Below are 21,754 nucleotides of genomic sequence, written 5' to 3'. Positions count from 1 at the left end.
TACAATATAAACAAAATTATTCGAAATATTATATTTTCTAACACAAAAAAATTCTAACTTATGTACAATATAAACAAAATTATTCGAAACACTATATTTTTTAACATAAAAATTCTAATTTATGTATAACAAAATTAACCTAGATCGAATACTTTTATATAACCTATTCGAAACATTATATTTTTTAATATAAAAAAAATTCTAACGCAACAATTAACATAAATACGTCGATCCTCATCGAAGGAATCGAAGGAGACAACGAACGAACGAAACGGTTGATTCTCCGATATAAAACACGCGCACGCGCGTTGTACACGGAGCGTCGTCCGTCACGGGGGTTGGCGAGTTTCAACCCTCAGTCTGGCGCCGCGTGCGAGCGCGATTGGATCTCAGCGTTCCTCTTGCTCGAACGCTCTCCAAACTGGTCTCCGCGATCCAAGAAAAAGAAAAAGAGAAAGAAACGATGATCCGCGAGACGACCGACGCCCGTCGCTCGAGATCCGACGATCCCACCTGAATCACCCGCGATCCCAACTCGTCAAACCCTTCTCAAAAAGAAAGAAGAAAACAACCATGAGAAACACTTTTACCGAAGAGATTCGCGTCTCGATTCTCGTCCCTCGTGCCTCGTCCTTCGTACGGTGAAAAATACAGGAAGAGAAATGAAATACACAGAGAGAGATCGTGTTTTCGGGAGAAACGGCCGAGCCTATAATTTTCCTACGGTTTCGTCGTAGTGCAAGAAGAGGAAGAGGAAGAGGAAGAAGAAATGAATTTGAATCGCAACTTGGAATTGCTGGCTCGAGCCGCGCAGTCCCAGAGAGCTTCGTGATCGAAAACCTCCGTATACCCCGCGTCGCCAGAAGATGAGCGCCCCGTGCCTCTGTTACGCCCTCCTTCTGCTCACGTGGTGCACGCTCTGGCCGGCGGCCGGTGACCAGGAGGCGCAGATCGAGCGGCCCGCCAGAGATCCCCTCCGCCATCGTCAACAGAGCCATCAACGGCCCTCGTTCATCGAGCGCAGGCTGATGGACAGGCTCGAGTCCGCCACCGATCTTCCTTCCAGCCCCCTCGAAGCCAACCCCCCCCTCGAGACGAGCATCGAGAGGCCGGCCACCCAGATCAGGCACGGCCGGTCGAGGAGTCACTTCGTCAGACAGGCGAAACCCGACGACCCCTCGAGAGGAAGACGAATGGACGGCAACGAGTCCTCCTCGGACGTCTACGATCAAACGGAATCGTACGAAGCCGGGAATCTCGAGGAGTCGAGGTGGCCGACCATCGACGAACGATCGACCGTCGACCTCGACAAACTGCTCACCAGACTGTCCGAGGCTGGGCGGAAGGAGGGGAGGAGGAAGGGGGGCGAGTCTCTGGAGAAGCTGAGGAAAGCGATGGGGGGCAGGAACAGGTCCTCCTCGTCGTATCGCCACGGGGGACTTGGAAATCGGACTTGGGGGGACTTGGTGCGGGGCAACTGGAGCGGCACGGGCGTTTACGGCCACGTGGTGCACGGCTGGCCGCGGCCCGACGAGGGGAGCGGCGACCTGGACGATGACGACGCGGGGATCGCGGTCCTCGACGAGTACGACGCGTACGACGACGACGAGGAGAGCGGCGAGAACGGCGGGTGGTACAGGAACGGGTCCGGGTTCGAGGAGGGGTACGGGCGGGACGCGGGGGGCGGGGAGGGGCGGAGGAGGGCGAAGGAACCGGTACACGTGGACATCGTGACGAGGTTCCTGCGGATAATAGAGAACCAGCACCTTCTGGGCGAGAACTGCACCGCAGGGACCGACTTGAACCTGGGCGAGGGGATCGTGGACAGGTACGCCCAGGAGAGGTTCCGTTTAGAGGCGAATCTCGCGGTGAACAGGGCCAACATGCTCACCAGATTGTGGAAATACGCGCCCGACGTGATGCTCTCCTCCGAGTACCTCCTTCACGCCAGTATACTTTCCATGGTCGAGTTCGACGAGGACATATTCGCGGCAGGGAACTGCTACGATAAATTGCAGTACAAGGACCGATGGCTCTACTGCCCGTTCGCCCACCGGCTGCAGGACCAGGACGGCATACTCGTCAAGGATCTGGCGATCGAGTACAAGTACCTGAGCAACAGCAGCGAGTGGTTTTACATCGCCAGGAAGAACGCGGAGCGGGTAATCGCGAATAACGATCAGTTCAGTCGCGGTGAGTGGTTTCGAGTTGTTTCTTCTTCGAGGGAGGCTCTTTTCCTTTCCCTCGAGCGTATATGCTCGAGATATTTTCCATCGTGTCGTTGTAGGGACAGTATTCCATTTTCTTCTCGCAGGGATGGAATCGAAGGAATGAAATGGAGCAGAGGGGGATAACACGTCGAGTTTCTTATTAAAATGAACTCTTGAAAAAGTTGCATAGGTCATCATTGCTTGTGTATATATTATACGAAACGGTTTTAATCTCGAAGGGATGAATTTTCAACAATTTCTTTCCCCCCCTCTCTCTTTCTTTCTTCTCCCCCCCCCGCAACTTAATTTCGCGTCTAGGAAATCATTTCCTATCGCGGATATTGGAAACGTTTCCCCCTGGACGAAGCAAAAGATCGTTTCAGATTTTAATGGAGGGCCGGCCCTTAGATTACTTCCGTTTCCCGTATGGCGTTGTCTGTCCGGGATCGAATGATCGAGCACCGGAACAAAAGAAATATAGGACTCGTTTCGATCAAAATTCTTTCACGTCGATTCCCTTATCTCTTTTTCAAAAACCTGCGAGATTCGTTCTTATCGACTCTCTCTAAAGTATCGTATCGATACTTTAGAACTGGAAAAAAACAAAAAAAAAGAAAAATACGCGATAAACATCTTAAAGAGTGAAGTGAATTTCGCACGTGTAAAAAGATGTGTAAAAAGATTTATCATTTTTGAGGTATATTCGTGTTATAAATTTTAGATATTTTGGATCTAAGGATGTTGAGTTCCTTAAGGATAAGCGAAGCGTAAAATGACGCGTATTCCAGCACGGCTGTTGAAGTCGAGACTCGTTACGTGGCCCGACAAATTAACAGCTTAAAACGTTTAATCGTCAGGTGACTATTGCGTCCAAATATATATATATATATAAATGAATTGCAACCATTAAAGGATTATTAAAAAAATATCTCAGCACCTTTAACATAAAAATGCAAAGATAATAAAATATTAGCTACAAAATTTTGAAAAATACACGTTTGAGGGAAAAATTAAAATAATCTCTCTAATCTGGCTTCATCTAAACCCAAACCTATAAGCTTTCGTATAATCGATATTTTCAATCTTATCGAGTTTTTTTTCTTATCCACTTCGAAATCACGTTCTCTGTTATACATCATTTAATAATAACGGATATAAATTAGAATCGGAAATCGATAAGAGTATCAACGCCAAGTATTCACGAGTATATCTCGAATCATCGAATCGAAGTATGAAGATACTACTGTCCACTAGTGTATTCTATTGTTTATCCAGGTTAAGTGTCTACTAGAGAGCAAGAGGATTGACGGGCTAACCTCCACTCCCCTTCCTTTTTTCTTTCTTTCTTTCTTTCTTTCCTTCAACAATAATCTTAACAAAAATCCTCCAGGACGACCTCGAGGACCACCACGCGAGCCAGTGGCTCGATCACTTTCACTTTCAAAATTCTTTCCACTGTCCACCAGATTCGAACCACTTACTTCCGTGGATGTAATCTCTGTCGGATCGATGGACAGAGAGATAATGCTTTAAGGATTTCTTAGGACACCCTAAGGGCGGATGAAACTTTTGGAAAAAGTTTTTCGCGTTTCTAGGAGTGGTTTTTTGTTCCAAGGAAGTGCAGAGTTCTGGAAGTAGCAGGGATCGTCGAAAGTGGCGATAAAAGAAATTCCTGTTATCCCGATATCTCGTTCTAAAGGTGCACCAAAATTTAACATTTGAATTTCGCGCCGTTCGTGCGGCGAAGTGTTGCCAACTAAGAAGAAAGGAAAAGGCGGAATTGGCATTATTAAAAATGGAGCAATATTTTAAGAATGACGAAGTCATCTTTTCATTTTCATCTCGATGGATCGGTTAATCGATAAAATTATTACATTTGGGAAAATCCACGAGTTGAGAAACAAGTGCATCCACAAAGTGTCACTGTTTGGGGATTTTGGACTGGAGGCGCGATCGGATTATTCTTCTTGGAAAATGCTGGTCGGGCAATCGACGATGTTCGCTATCGCGACGTGATAATCTAGTTTTTTTCTCTAAATTGCAAGATACGGACGACACGTGGTTTCAACGAGATGACGCCACAAACGATTCAATTACTGCACGAGTGCGTTTCGTGTAATTTCGGTGAATTGGATTTTTTTCTTTGGGGTTTTTCCAAATTCACCCACATTTATGCAAAAATGGAAAATACACGATACTTTATGAATCGATACGAAATTAACAATTTTTAATTATAAACCCGTGTTTTCTAAAATTACTTCGTGTGTTATCGCAACGTTTCGTAGCGATGTTTGCATACGATACATCTGAATTGTACAAGGTAAATACAAACGTATTTAGTACGTTTAATTAAAGACGGTGCAAGTGAAATTAGGTGATGGTTCGAGTAATTCCACGCAGCTGTTTACAATAAAATATTCATGTTTATATTTTGTTCATTTCTACTCGAATAAATGAAGTTTAATCCAAAAGCATTTTTATCTCCCTTATTCGAATTATTCTCTGCTGTCATTGTTTGATAGAAGCAATAGACAACAACGAAGAGATCTCGTAAAATATTTAAAGCGGATTCGAAGCGAGAAACTCCAAATTCCTCTTCCTTCATCCCCTTTTTTTCGAAACTTGACACATACGTCACGAGATATATTTCAATGCTTTCTCCACTCGATCGAGGCAGTTGAAAACACTTGAAGCGATAATAGGAAGAGGCGAGAAGAAATTCCCGAATGCGAAGAAATGCAAAGAGACAAACTATGCCGAATATAATTGCATAAAGAAGAATCTGCTTCCCTCTCGAGCGTCAATTTTGCAAAGTAAATAATAATTAATCGATTTAATTTCATTAAAATACAATTAAATATAATTAAATACAATAAATAACTTATAAATTAAGATATAAATATAAGAATAATAGATAAAATATAATCCACGCAAGTGAACAGACGTGCAAGAAACGTTAAAACTATACTTTCTTCAGGGCGCTCGAAAATATTTTTGAAATCCCTGGAAAAGCGAGCAGAGTTGCAAAATGCGTCGATCCAGGCAATTAGATGGACAATCTCCACGGGGCAAACGTCGAACAATTTTCGATTTCAATTACTTTCGTCGAGAATGCGTGCCAGGTGCTACGCTGGCTATATTCGAATTGCACTACTGTTGTGCGATCCTGAAGCGTAGTTTGGCTCGAAATACCTGTATACATAATTAAACCGGCGAATCAATATCTGATCTGTCGCTGGAAACGTCGTCAACTCCTTTTTTACAACCAGAGCCTCATTTCGTTTCGTCTTGCAAATTCTTCCTCTCCCCTTTTCTTTGCCCCGAGAATAATCGATCCCAACTCCCTCTCGAATTGAACGTGATGTTTATGATTTACAGCAGGCGACACGTTAGGTTTCCACGTTTCCGTGCTGCCACCTTTCCCCCATTTAACGTATTTCATTACCGAATGGCCTCGCTTTCCGGAAGACTGCACAGTCCCGACTTACACGAGGCGAGGAGGCGGAGGGGGTCGAAAAAAGTCCGAGTCGTTATATCCTAGGAAATGGAATACATTTGTAACGCGAAGACGGGGATCACGTTTCCTCCTGAAATATTTTTTTTTTTTTTTTTCAAATATTTTATCAAGTTTCCTAGCATTTCTTCTCCCTCAAATTCTTCTTTGTACTTCGTTCGAGTTTGAGTTATTTCAGTTATTTATACATTTCTCTTTCTTTTATTGAGAGGCTTCCACAGGAATATCCTCCTCTTTTCGAACCTTCGCGTAGACGAAATTTCACCAAGTTGAAGAAGGGTGGATCGTCGTGAAGATTTATCGGTTTGATACTATGGTTCGAGATTTTATTTTTGATAAAATTTTGTGTGTGTATATATATATATATAGGCGTGGTTTCGATATTCGAATCACATCTGGCTAGATTTAAATTGGTTTCTCTTATTACGTTGGATTTGGATTGGGTTTCTTATTCAACCAAGATCTCAACCGAGACTATCGGCTTTCGATTAGTCTTGGATTAGACTTGACCGAAATTAAATCTGTTAAACCAGATTATGTTTCCCCTACACGTGTCGGAATCTCGTGGAGCATCCATGTTTTCCCCTTCAAGTAATCTTAAATCTTAATCTTAATCCGTACTTGATTTGCCTTTTATCTGGCTGTTTAGATTAGATAATCTCGTCGGTAACGGATCGTATTCTCGTTATCTATACAGAAGGAAGCCTAGAAATTTATGCAATTTCAGAATTGGTTAGATTTCATCGTGAGATGAGCGATGGAAATCGATGAGAGAAACGTAGTGATTCTGTAACAGAAATACAGTTTACGTAAGAGTATACCGATAAAATATGATCTGACCATCTATGATATTTCGTTCGATGAATTTTTTACAACTAAAATGATTTTACGCACAAATTAACGTACGTTTTAAAGCAGAAAATTTGTTGAACATTATATTATAATTGAAATTATAAAATTTCAATCGTTTAAAAAATTTGCAAAAAATTTGATTTTGAAAAATTTGGAAGATTTCATCGCGTTATGGAGAATCGAAACGCGTAGATTCAATTTTTAATCTCGATTTTAATTTTCATCCAATTATTCTTTAAGCATTATTTGAAATTCTTTGAAATGAAATTTTCATACGTATGAAATACTCGTGAAAAATATGTTAAAATATCTTTTGTCAAACATTCTTTTTAAATTCTTTCTATTTCTTATTCCCAATAAATCCAATTTTTTCCACTCGTTTCTCTGAAGTCGATCTTCAAAAATATCTTACCAAATATAAAATATTCTATAGAAAAACCAATAAAAACAAAATTTCATCCATCTCCATTCTATATCCCTTTACGCTTCGGGCCTTTTTCGAACCAACAACTCCACACGATTTCGCGCACTGGTTCGGTGAATTTTTTACAGCTAATTTAAAATGATTTCACGCACAAATTAACGTACGAAACGTTTATAATATTTTAACATTCTATACATATTTACGTATAAAGGAAGAAAATCGAACATTAAAGTCTATATCGTCGTTTCGTGCGATATTTTAATAATAAAACAATTGTCGAGATGCAAATCTTACGATCCCAATAACGTGCTCTCGTTCACATTCACACATTTATTATTTTTATTTTTCACCTTCTCTCTATTTTCATCGCTTTCCTTCCCTCTATCGTCAATTTCTGTAACGAATGAAAGCGATTTCGTTCCTCAATAATTCAAAAATCAAAACTCATCTTCGCTCGAGCTAATCTCATTATTACATCCTTACAAAACTGGACGGTATATCATTCTACTTACTTCATAAGATTATACGCGAAGAGCTTGGAAATCTATTCGCGAAGCGATATTTTAAAGAAATCAAACGCAAATAAGTATTGTCGCCGTTCGAAATTGCCGCCTCGAACCGAGTTATGGCGGAGTGTCGCCATTGGAGCGCAAAGGGATATGCGCATGGATAACGATATTCGAACGCTTATAATTACGAACGAAATATAGTATATTTTAAAGAAACTTGTTTAAGACAATCTGAAGATTATGTCAGCAAAATTTGAAATGAAATAGTTCTAATATATTTATTATATACACGCGCTATTAATAAGGAAATCGATGAGAGAAACGTAGATATAGTAGTGATTTTGTAACAGAAACACAGGGACGTAAGAGAATACTGATAAAATATGATTTGACGATCTATGACAGTCCACTTCGCTTGCGATCATTAACAAGAATACTTTTCCATCCATTGAGGAAACAATATCCTCTTGTTTTCATTTTTCAATTTCTATTCCACGTTTGTTCAATAATATTGCATATTTTCTGGGAACTCTGAGTTTTGAAATTAATCAAACGAAATGATCATTATTGAAGTTTATTCGGATATAATTTGTCCGATATGTCTTTAATTTCTTCTTTCATTCACCTAATTTTTAACTCGAACTTTTTCCAGAATTTCTCTTTTTTCAAATCATACGTAAACACGTTCGTTGCAAAATCTATCATCTAGCACGAAATAAACCAAAATCATTTCATCACTCTTCTATATTTAATTTCTTCTACCATTCATCTAACTCGAAACTTCTAATTTAAGTTTCTTCCACGTAAAAACACATATATATAGGATTTTTCTTTTTCGTACCATATATAAAGCACAAAATAAACCAACATTATCACTCTTCTACATTTAATTTCTTCTTCCATTCACCTAACTTCTAACTTGAACTTTTTCCATTTAAAAATATATATTTTTCAAATACATAAAAAAATTTATATCAAATATATAAAGACATCATCATATCTCTATTTAATTTCTGCTAACTTGAATATTTTCCATGTAAAAACATATATAGAATTTCTCTTTTTCATAACAAATACGTGAAAACACTCGTTGCAAAATCTATCATCTAAGCACAAAATAAACCAAAATTATCGCTCTTCTACGTTTAATTTCTTCTTTCATTCACCTAATTTTTAACTTGAACTTTTTCCAGAATTTCTCTTTTTTCAAATCATACATAAAGATACTCATTCCAAAATCTATCATCTGGCACGAAATAAACCAAAATCATTGCATCACTCTTTTATATTTAATTTCTCCTCCCATTCATATCCCAACTCGAAACTTCTAATTTAAATTTCTTCCATGTAAAAACATATATATAGAATTTCTCTTTTTCGTACCAAATACATAAAGACACTCGTCGCAAAATCTATCATCTAGCACGAAGTAAACCGAAGTAAGCCATCGCCATCCTCTTTATATTTCTTCTTTCTCTCTCTCTCTCTCTCTCTCAAATTCGATTTGACAATTGGTGGACGGCGAAAGAGAGGGAGGGAATAGACGTTTCCCCTCCCAGAAAAGGGAACAGACGTGATTCAGACAAGTACACTTTTTTCTTGGAGAAAAAACAATGAAGTCGATTCTCGTTGACCCAAGACTCGAGCGAACGCTTCTTCAAGCTAAATCGAATTCCTGAAATACGAGAAAAGAAAGAGAAAAAGGAAAAGAAAAAAAAGGAAAGGAAAGGAAAAACGTCGTCCTCTTCCTTCCGGGGGACGTTTCACCTTCGTGCAACTTGGTCCAACGTAATATCAATCTAAAGTTCGAACGATGCCCTGCAACGGGACTCCATGGCGAAACAAGTTCGAGGGTGTGGACAAACGTCGTCGAGGCAACGACGACAAATACGGGGCAACAAACACGAATTCGTTCTTCTTCGATGAAATTTTCAACAATGGGGCGATAGAGAGGGAGAGAGAGAGGGAGAAGGAACCTTGAATCTGTAAGGAAATGAGAGGAGGGAGGAAACAAAGGGTGGCTGACAAACGAGGCAACCACAGTTGGCCTGGTCTGTTTGATTTACAAACGTGACGTCGCAAGAGGATAACGTTCCTGTCGGAATTGTCCAGAAAGAATTCAATTTAACACATTCTCCATCACGTACCTCGAACACGTGGTCCACGTTTCGTGTTCGATTTCTTCTACTCCCAGATCAGTTTTTTTCTCCACTTGGATTTTCATGTAAAATCATTTTATGAAAGAAGATCGGGGATATTTTGTGTCTTCTTGGGATGATTGTGTTATTGTAAATAAATTCTTGTAAGTAGAAGCTTATGATCAATTTAAGTAATTTCGATAGAAAAATGATTCTTTATGATCGAGACTCTCTTTGGTTATTTCATATTTCTCAAAATTTGTTTAATTTGCAATAATTTTTGTGTTATATTTAAAATTGTTTTACAGTCAGAATTTTTTAAGAACGATCGTTCATTTTTTCCATAAATTATAGTTACCAATAATTTGCAACTGAAAGACAAATTTCTCAATTATGGAATTAAATATAAATGATAGTTCTGAATTAAAAGATTTTAATTATAATCGTAATTATTTTTTTAATTTTATTATAAGAATTGTTAAACCCAGTTATCATTTTTAGTTATCTAGTTTGTTCGTTGATAGTTTAATTTAGATGGTCGATGATCAACCGAGGACAACGACCATGTTTGACATTGATATTGCCTGAAAAGAGCGTTTCACAGATGATGACCAAAGTTGGCGTCAGGAAAGGGTTAATTACGTCGTTATCATCGATCCCTGTGCTTGTGTATCCGATATCACGGCTGTCATTTCCGTCTCCATAAAGTCGTAAAATTTCATATCGAAATTTCGACTCGGCGCGAAACTAATCTAATAAACTAACCTAACCTCCATAACTTTGCTTTTTGCGCACACGATATAAACGGAGTCGGAGAGATTTTAGTTAGCTCGCAGTGAATTTTATTAAAGTGAATTTTATTAATTCTTGACTGTACACGTTTATAATAAATATAACGAAAAAAAATATACATATATTATATGAATAATTAAAAGTAGATCGTAGAAGAATTTTTTCACCAGGCGTTAAAAAAAGTTTCTTTTTCTTTTTTTTACAACGTTTACTTATTTTTATATATACGAAATAACTTCTTACCGATTATTTCGACATATCTAATCAGAAATTGAAAAAGAAAGTGAAGTTGAGAACGACGCAGGTCAAATTTAGGTTAGATGCAATATAATGCAATTTCTTTGATAAACATAACCTAGTTTCTTTATGCGTGTATCTAGTATCGAGTTACTCAAGTTTAATAATTCATGGATGATGACAAAGATCCGATGTCTTGAGATTTTCTCAGAGAGATCGGAATAAAATATATCAATTAGAGAGAATTCTTCTTTTCCAGTTCATAATCTCACGTTTCTCGAATATCAAATATCAAACGGGAAGCAATTATTCATCGAATGAATTCCTCGATTCTGTTTTCCGTATTTCCTCCCCCCTCTTGGAATATTATTCCAATTCGGGATAAGAAAATAGCGGGAGGGAGGGGGTTAAACTTTCGGAAGGATGTTTCAATGAATGTGTTAACAATTAGTCTAGGGTAAAGTAGTGGGAGAGGGTGTAATGTCGAGTTTAGAAAGGGTTAGAGGTGTCGAAAGCGGAGCAGCTGAAGTGGATCGAGGCGCTGAAGAGTTTAAATCCAGCATTGTGCCTTGATTTGAACGCCTGTTCAAACCTGTTTTAAATACGCCCGATCGATTTCAAGCATTGCATTATTCTCTCTCGTAAAGTACAAATTGTGCAAAATTAAATCGTTGTTATGTAAATGTTGGAGTGGATATATATATATATAAAATTATCGAGGATATTTCTCGATATTTCGATAAAAAATGACGATTTAGGATTTATGAATTTATTATCGATGCAATTAATGAAAATGTTCGTATAAAACGTGAATCGAAATTATAATTTTATAATAGATGTTAAAAATGATTATTGGAAATTAATATTTTATCTGTTTAAACTCGCACTGATTATTTTTTGATAATGAAATTGGATGATACGCGTGAGAGTATTTATTCATAAGTTTGATATATTTGTATATAAAGGAAAAAATTATGAAATCGTGCAAATAAAAATAGTTTTAGAAAAATATGTTTGCATACGTTTACACGTTAAAATACGAAACACTTTATTACACGTTAAATAGTTATTTCGCTAGAAAACATATTTAAATATATAGTTATATTTTACGTTACTTTCAACGTAGTATCGTATTTATTTATTCGTGTAATAATTCTGCCAATTCTGTTACATAATCCACATATCACATCATAGTGGTTGATTCGATAAAAGAAAAGCTTTTTATCGTTACCATTTTTATTGTTACCGTTTTAAAACAACACTCTTGAATAAATAATAAAAAAAAAAAAGAAAACATCTGAGAAAATTGAGCAAGATTTTTCTACCGATAATATCTATCAGTTATGTTATCGGTTGTTTTATTGTTTTGTTGTTTTACGTCTCTTCTCGACGTTAAATAAAATCAATATAGTGTAAAAAGATGCGAAAGTTTCGATCGTCAAATTTTTTCGTCGAAAATAGTCGGACACACTTTTGGCCTATTCGACCATCGAATTTTTTGCGCGTTCGCATTTTCATAAATGCGAGGAAAAAACTTATTTCGTTGCCTTTTTCGATGCACCATTTCGTTTGCAAAAAGTTAGAATTATATATAAATCATTAACTCCGATTCATTTTGCATTTTCCCTGAAAATATTTATTTATTTAAATATTATTCGTATTTTATTCTCGCTTGAAATAAAAAAAATATATATATTTTATTACATTTCGTTATATATGTATAAAAATGAAAAATCATCGGATACATACGTAGGTACAAATTACAGAATAGAGTTCCAATCGTACAATTCTCCTTACAGTAATAAAGTGTCGGATAAATTCAGTACGAGCCAAGTTTGCCAAGATTGCGTTTTCTTTTTCCATTTTCACCGACTTTTCACAGTGCTTTAATTCTCGAACCAGTCTTGTTCCACTTGCCAGGATCGATGTGATCGCTTTGTGAAACCGACCACGATTCATCACCGAGTCCCTATGAACGTTACTCATCCCCTCGTCGAAAGGTACCCAAGGGACACGTGCACCGATGTGCGCGCATTATTTATTTCGAGCCACCATTGCTTGTTACTCGGCTAGGAACTTTTTAGTTGACAGCGACAGTAGTGCCATCTTCGTCAATCCTCTCTAGTGGCCTAGAGGGAGTTGAAATCTGTCTCGTCGGTTTCTCCAGACTGGAAAATTTTAGCATTAAAATTAAAATGTTCTCTTTAAACGAACACTCATGTGACATTATTTTTTTTTTTTTTTTTTTTTTTTTTTTGGTATTAAGTTTTATTCGAATGAAAATGGCGAGAAAAATTTTTATGCGAGTTTATATCATAAAAGGAAGAAATAGAAAGAGAAAATTTTTTTGAATAAAATTGTTAATATATAAATGGCATACTTTTGGATGGTCGATTTTGGAGAATAAGAGAAATACAAAAGTATATGAAAATAAAAATTTATTAAAGTTGAAATTTATGTAAAATTTAAATGTAGGAAGATCCATTATGATCCAGTAAAAGAATTATAAAATATTTAAGATATAATACGAATTATAATATTTGAAGAACGAAGAAAGTGTTCGTTTAAGCTTTGTTTTATTCATAGTTTTGTTTACAAAAATTTTATTTTGTATGAGTGATCTAGTAAGAAATTTAAGATGAAGCGAGAGAGAGATAAAAGTATGCAGTCTAATGAAGATAGAATATCTCGCTTTGTTTAAAATTCAATTACTCATAATTTAATAAATAAGGTTCAATCGAAATTATTATATATCAATTCTTGTTTTATATTGACTTTTAGAATCGATCCTTCACAAATATAATAATATATTTAACCAGTTACGTAAAATCAATTTTTGTGATGAAATACACAACAATTTAATTTTTCTCTGTATCTTTTCTATTTTAATTAAATTCGAAATACATATTCCATTCGAATAATTCGTTCAAATTGAGTGGCTCACTTACAGTACGATGTTATTCATATGTTGATTAAGTGAAAGTAGTACTTTGTGGTACTTTACAAGTTTGAATTGCTCTTGAGAAAAGTTTCGTTGAGCTCTTTTGGAGAGTGGTTTTGTTTCCTTGTCGTTGTACCGTGATTGATATGATACGAGTTTCACCACTGCCAGAATCTCATTATTAATCATAAGACAAGTTGAATTTTTTTTTTTTAAATCACTTTGATCATTTAAATATGAATTCAAATATATTACGTTGTATAATTTAATTTAAGAAAATTTATAAATTGTTGGCTGATAAATTTTCCATTGAAAAGATAAAGTAAATTTCATAAATTAATTAATTATTGAATTTACGAAAATTTTTGAATTTCGATTATTCATACAATTTATAATATATATCGAATTTATATTTAACTTACATTAGTACTCTTGAAATTATATCGTTTAAAAAATTTGCAAAAAATTTGATTTTGGAAAATTTGGAAGATTTCATCGCGTTATGAAGAATCGAAACGCGTAGATTCAATTTTTAATCTCGATTTTAATTTTCATCCAACTATTCTCTAAGCATTATTTGAAGTTCTTTGAAATGAAATTTTCATACGTATGAAATACACGTGAAAAATATGTTAAAATATCTTTTGTCAAACATTCTTTTTAAATTCTTTCTATTTCTTATTCCCGATAAATCCAATTTTTTCCACTCGTTTCTCTGAAGTCGATCTTCAAAAATATCTTACCAAATATAAAATATTCTATAGAAAAACCAATAAAAATAAAATTTAATCCATCTCCATTCTATATCCCTTTACGCTTCGGGCCTTTTTCGAACCAACAACTCCACACGATTTCGCGCACTGGTTCGGTGAATTTTTTACAGCTAATTTAAAATGATTTCACGCACATTAACGTACGAAACGTTTATAATATTTTAACATTCTATACATATTTACGTATAAAGGAAGAAAATCGAACATTAAAGTCTATATCGTCGTTTCGTGCGATATTTTAATAATAAAACAATTGTCGAGATGCAAATCTTACGATCCCAATAACGTGCTCTCGATCACATTCACACATTTATTATTTTTATTTTTCATCTTCTCTCTATTTTCATCGCTTTACTTTCCTTCCCTCTATCGTCAATTTCTCTAACGAATGAAAGCGATTTCGTTCCTCAATAATTCAAAAATCAAAACTCATCTTCGCTCGAGCTAATCTCATTATTACATCCTTACAAAACTGGACGGTATATCATTCTACTTACTTCATAAGATTATACGCGAAGAGCTTAGAAATCTATTCGCGAAGCGATATTTTAAAGAAATCAAACGCAAATAAGTATTGTCGCCGTTCGAAATTGCCGCCTCGAACCGAATTGTGGCGAAGCGCAAAGGGATATGCGCAGTGGATAACGATATTCGAACGCTTACAATTTTTGACGAACGAAATATAATATATTTTAAAGAAACTTGTTTAAGACAATCTGAAGATTATGTTAGCAAAATTTGAAATGAAATAGTTGTAATATATTTATTATATACACGCGCTATTAATAAGGTTAGAAAAGTATTGGAACGCTTCGTATATGCGGTATTATTTAAGATTAATATTTTATCTCGATCGAATTCCATATTTCTATAATTTTTTCTTTAAGCATCTGCTTGGAAATTTATTTAATTTTGCCCATTTCAGTCTATTATAAATTTTTATAATATATAGAGGAAAATATATATTCTCGCTAATTAATTTATTCAGTTCGACGAAGCGATAAAAAGAATTTGAGTAAATCGAGCGCATGCGTGCAGTTTTTAAGGGGAAATTATAGGAAAATATAACTGGAGTTGGAGGAAGGCAGATAATCGAATTCTCCGCTTGAACAACTAGTTTCTAGTTTGCCAGAAACCCGGCATATCGAAATTAGCTGACGTTGGCATGCAGCTTGGTTATACTTGGCCATCAAAAATTATCGAAATTGATTACCTTGACACGTTAATGAGTCGAAGAAAGTGGATATTTACTTTGAAGGTCGTTCGACCCGAAAGTAAAAACGTGACTCATTGAATGCCAAGTATATCTATTTATAACAATAGTCTTGGCTTATCTCCGTTAAACGATCGAGGTGTCGAGCGATGAAAGACTCGATTTCGTTCCCTTTTTTTCCTTCTTCTTCGAATTTTGACGCGCTCGATGATGATATTTCGAATCATCACGTTTTCATCAAAAATTTCATTCACGTCTTCTCGGTGGAAAAGATTTTCAAAGATTCTTTTTTTTCTTCCTTTTTTTTTTTTTTTTTCTTAATCCAAATCGTTGGAAAGACGTTGGAGAGTCACGTTTTTTTTTCTTTTTTTTTTTTTTTCAACACTTGGATAATTTTCTGAAAAGTTGGCCGATTAAAAATTTGCTCGCATTAAACACGAACGAGATTTCTCTCGCGGGCGCGAAACTTTCCCCGCTCCTTGGCTTCTTGAAATTCTTTCCCATCTCGGAAGAGATTAAGAGCGAGAAGGGAGGAAAAGAGAAGAAAAGGAAAGAAGGAAAAAAAAGATAGGAAGGTGATCGAGGCGCGGTCGTAAAAGGGTATTTATCGTTTTACAAATTCTCCTCGCTAACTTTCACCATTAATATTAGATGTCTATCATCTGTTCAACGTCTCTCTCGCTCTCTCTCTCTCTCTTTCTTATCTTAAACGTTGCTACTTTTCACTACTTCGCTTGGCCAATTATGTGTAATTTATGGGCCGTTTGATCCAAGAAAAAAAACTTGTAAAAAAGTTGCGGGAAAATTAAAAGGATCGAGGAAAGTTTGAATAAAGTTTGGGATAAAGATAAATTTGTATCGGCGAAAACATAAAAATGAGAGAATTCATTCAGGAAATGTTATTCTCTATTAATTGCGTATGAAAAACAGACGAAATGGCGAACGATTGATATTTTTATCATATTGGTATAAACGTATTGTATCTTAAAATTAAAACAAACGTATTGTTAACAATTAAAAAAATACATTTGTATAATATTTTATATAAATTATTCGTTGCCAAAATTATTCATCCATAAATAAAGTGCCTCGAATACGATACCATTGAATAAAGGAATTTTTTTTAACAAAATTAAATATAAATTTAAATTTATCGTTTCTATTAAAATAAATAGAAATTAATATCTATAGCAATCGATTCAACAAATGTAATATAAAGTGTATGAAATTGGTAAGAAAGAAGAACTATTGTACAAAATGTTAGACAAACTTCAATGATCGATTTTCTATTATATACGAAAAATTAATAATAATTCATGTATCAAATCACTTTAAATTTTAAAACGAGAGAAATATAGGAAACGAGTTTCGAAAGATTGGAACCATTGGATATAAATTTCCATTAAAAGATCGAAAGCAAGACCAAAGAGGTGACGAATATAGTTGTTTAACGATTCGCCAATCACGCTTTTTCCAATCTTTCTTTTCGAATTCTTTTCTTTCCATTTGGCGAAACTTATCAGCTCAATAATGGCCTTTCACCTTGGTCACATCCTTTGCAAAAAGCGTCGGGATATCGGTTAAAAACCGTTTTTATTTTAACTTCCGGAAATGCACAGAGGAAAAAAAAAAAAAGAAAAGGAAAAAAGTAGCAGGGACGTTGAAAGGCAAAAAACGTAGCTTAAAAAGAACGATGCAACGATGGTTGTGATTTCGACATGTGCAACTACTATAAAAGATCTCTCTAAATCTTACAAAACAACACTGTTTCGCTGTTTATTCATCATTATTGAATTGATATTTCATCCCATTTGCATCATTAAGCCATACTTTTGCTGGCCAATATTACTTTTCCTTGGAAAAATGAAACGAAATCCGAGTTTAGAGAAATCAGAAAAACGATCGTAGAGTACAAAATACAGCAGTGGACGAACGATAATAATTCTTCATTCGTTGTTAAATTCGAAATTGTGTATCTTTCGTTTTTTTCACGATTTGTATTACGAGACAAAATTAGAATTTAAAAAAATTAAAAAGACAGATAGATAGTTCGAATAGTAATTCTTAATTCATAAAATTGTAGATCTGGCCGATTGCAGATCTCCTCTGAAATGCAGGCAAATGTATGGTGAGGGGAAAAATCGCGTGAAAACTCGAAAAGACAAAGACAAAGAAAGATTAGTCTCGAGTTCAGAAGCCTGAGGAAATATTTTTCCTCGTTTTTTTCTCTTCATCGATTTCCCCCTCCCCCCCCCCTCGTTTAATCGAATCGTATTTCGAATAAAGAAACTTGGAACAATACTTGCTCCTTCAGGTGGATATTATCCCATCACTTGACCCGAATGAGCGTGATATTGGTCGAATGGATTGCATTGTAAATTGGAATCAAGAGAAACAGGGTCGTTTCTTGATACAATGATAATGGAGTAGTAGATACAGTTCATACTCTGGATAATGGAAGTTAGCGACTGTCCCATGATTAACGAGCTTTTTGAACAGTTGTAAATCCTCTTGTAATTCCAATTCTTCAAATAACACGCTTTATTTCCTTTGATCTTTCGCTGGATTCGCATAACATAACTTTTCGCAGCTACCTTTTACTCGACGATATTTTTATCTATTTTCATCTTACTTGTTTCTTTCTTAGATTAATAAAACGAAGATCGAGATTAAGGAAACGACGTACGAACAAAACGGAGTATGAAATTCTACATCTCAAATTTGGAAATTTATGTTTCAGTTTGGGTTAAATAGTTGTCGATGTATTGAAACAAGAGCACAAGATTAACGTATTACCGAACGTAGACCGAACAATGTTGCAATTAATTTACACATCTTGTTGTTGCTTGCTTTCGCAATCTTTGCTCGATTCTGTTCAAGTAATTTCATCTTAACGCAAATTCAACCGCAACGTTGTAACGTAATAACACGGATTAACCGAAGTTTGAACCGAATCTAAGCTCAATTTAGATTCCATTTAATACGAGGTATAACTTAAAATCGGAATATTTAAATTATTGAAAAAAAAAAAAAAATAATCGAGCGTTAAAAAATCTCATTATCAATAAGCAAGATAGAGATAAGATAGTCATCGCTGCCATAATGCAAATTTGAAGAATTATTTATGATTTTATCTAAGGCGCGAAGAAAATCTTCTTACCGTCCGAGATGAAATACGGAGTTACGATGATCTATGAGACGATCTTCTGTATTCACTGTGATTCCATTATAAGCGCCACCTTCGATTCAACTTGAAGGAATCCAGCTTCTTAGTTCCGGCTTAGCCACCTTTTGTCCAATGCTGATCAGATAAGCTTAAACCCATAGAAAGTTAGGTTAAACTGTCCCTAATCCTTGGAAACATTTCTGAAGTAGAATGGTCTCGTTGTCAGCCTGGCTAAGCTTCGATATCAACCATTTTTTTATTCATCTTTATATATTATTCATTAAACGATCTGATTAATATGCATAACGTTACATTTAAGTTCTCCAAACTTGAAATAATTGTATTTCTTAAATAAACATTTTATGAGTACATACAATTTATATAATATTAGGTTTAACATTAGGTTTTTCAAACCTGAAATAATTCTATTTATTAAATACTCTCAAAAGATAATTTGTGACTGGTACAATTTAACATGACAGTATCATATTTTTATGAACTGCATTATATTTAGGTTTTCCAAACTTGAAATAATTCTACTTATTAAATAAGATAATTTGTGAATGGTACAATTTAATATGACAGTATCATGAACTGTACATTAGGTTTTCCAAACCTGAAATAATTCTATTTATTAAATAAAATAATTTATTTTTATGAACTGCATTATATTTAGGTTTTCCAAACTTGAAATAATTCTATTTATTAAATAAAATAATTTGTGAATGGTACAATTTAATATGACAGTATCATGAACTGTACATTAGGTTTTCCAAATAATTCTATTTATTAAATACTCTCAGAAGATAATTTGTGACTGGTACAATTTAACATGACAGTATCATATTTTTATGAACTGCATTATATTTAGGTTTTCCAAACTTGAAATAATTCTATTTATTAAATAAAATATTTTGTGTATTAAGTTTTCCAAACTTGAAATAATTCTATTTATTGACTAATCAGAAGATAATTTGTGAATTCTAATTTTAACATGACAGTATGTTCTTATGCATTATATTTAGGTTTTCCAAACTTGAAATAATTCTATTTATTAAATAAAATAATTTGTGAATGGTACAATTTAATATGACAGTATCATATTTTTATAAACTGCATTATATTTAGGTTTTCCAAACTTGAAATAATTCTATTTATTAAATAAGATATTTTGTGTATTAAATTTTCTAAACCTGAAATAATTCTATTTATTGACTAATCAGAAGATAATTTGTGAATTCTAATTTTAACATGACAGTATGTTCTTATGAACTGTGCATTATATTTAAGTTTTCCAAACTTGAAATCAATAATTCTATTTATTGAATACTATCAGAAGATGTTTTCTGAGTGGCTATAACATAAATACAATCATCTCACTTCATCCAACTATTGATAACTTAATAAATAAGACATTTCTACAAATCTTTATCTTAAAACCTTCTAAAAATCGTTTTATAAATTTACTTAATACTCCATAGAAAATCGCGTGGCGAGTTTGGAAAATCAAAATTCATCGAATTTTGACGATCGAACACACACACACACACATACACACATAGGCATATTATTGGAGTATAAAGATCGTTTATTGGTATCGTGCATCAATCCAGACAGTCATTGATGGGCAACGATAACTTGAATCGCGACCGAAAATGCCAGAAGCTATTGGATACATATTGGCGAAATATTGACCGACCAACCGGTCGAAACAGTTACCAAAATGGTGAATGTTGCGAGCGTTTAACGGGGAAGGCAAATTTGTTCAACAACGCGTTCGATCGTCATCGATAAATGTTTCCCCTATCCTCCTCCCCTTGTTTTATCGCGTCCAGAGACAGATCCAGATCCAAATATTGTTTACCCTCCCCTCCCTCTGCCATTGTTCGTCCAATTTCGTGGGCAGACCAGATAGACAGAGGTCTGTTCTCGTTTTCCGATTCTGACAAGATTCCTCATTCCTGTCCAATGTTTCTCCCTCTTTCTTGGATTTCACGTAAGGCAAAGGTTTCCAAATGCACAGGTTTTAAATGAAGTATCGAATTCTGACCCTGTCTTTTCTCTTTAAACTCGAGAAAGTTTCCATGTGTCTCGCGAATTAATAAAGAACTCCTCTATTCGTTTATAGAGACTCTATTTATAGAGATAATTGTGATCGAAAGGGTCGATTCGACGTGAAATCGATTTGAAGTGAAATTTCACGGTTATTGACTCGAATCGACAGCGATAATTCCCTTTTAATCGCGCAATCGTGTTCGAATTATCATATTTTGTATATTTATATATGCGTGTCCGCGCGTTCTTCTCATTCCTTTTCCTTTTTTTCTTTTCATTTTAATTTTCCCATTAATTTTAATACGCGTGCTTGGGTTAATTAAAATCATTGATTAAAAAACGGTAAAGCAAAGCAAAGGTAGGTAGCTCGTTCGTAATTCGCTCAACGTCGAGAATGAAAAAAGAAAAAAAAAATTGATGAACGTTGAACCAAAAAACCGAAGAATTCTATTCATTCGCGAAAAAAGGAAAAAAAAAAAAAAGAAGAAGTCGTTTTCGAGTTCAGAGAAAATTCAGCGAAATTTATCGTATTTGGGGAGAAATATTATTATTATTCGAGGAAGGATTATTTTTCACGGATTTATATTTGTCGAGTAAAGGGTTGCATAAATTTAAACGAAAAGAAAGCGTGTAGTGGTCAAGGAATCGGTACATTTCTCCAGTTTTGGTCAACCATTTCGCGTGCACTCTCAGAATCGTCGATATAATACCTCGAGGCATCGATAAACGCGACTGGTGTGTTTCCAATTCTGTTTGCTTTTAATCCGAGTGAAAAATAACGTAGAAACAAATTTAACAGGCGTGTAATTCTTTGCCTTTTTTGTCCATTAAAGGTATTTTGAAACATACATATATATATATATATATATATAGAATAAGAATGCGAATTATTTCTGTTTTAATACGAGAAATTATCATTTCAGTTTCGCT

General features: G+C 35.0%; 1 protein-coding gene across 1 annotated transcript in view; it reads left to right on the top strand.

Moving 5' to 3' along the window:
- The first annotated feature begins 350 nt into the window (after positions 1-350).
- Positions 351-21,754, top strand: part of LOC107996486 (metabotropic glycine receptor) — a 144,909-nt gene continuing 123,505 nt past the window's right edge. The window contains exon 1 of the mRNA XM_062078740.1: positions 351-2,193. Coding sequence (XP_061934724.1) covers positions 867-2,193 — 1,327 coding nt within the window. The 5' untranslated portion in view covers positions 351-866. The remainder of the gene's footprint in view (positions 2,194-21,754) is intronic.

The sequence above is a fragment of the Apis cerana genome, linkage group LG8 (genome assembly GCF_029169275.1).
Source record: "Apis cerana isolate GH-2021 linkage group LG8, AcerK_1.0, whole genome shotgun sequence".
NCBI lineage: Eukaryota > Metazoa > Arthropoda > Insecta > Hymenoptera > Apidae > Apis > Apis cerana.
Note: the sequence above shows the minus strand (reverse complement) of the source record. Positions and strands in the feature narration are given on the sequence as shown.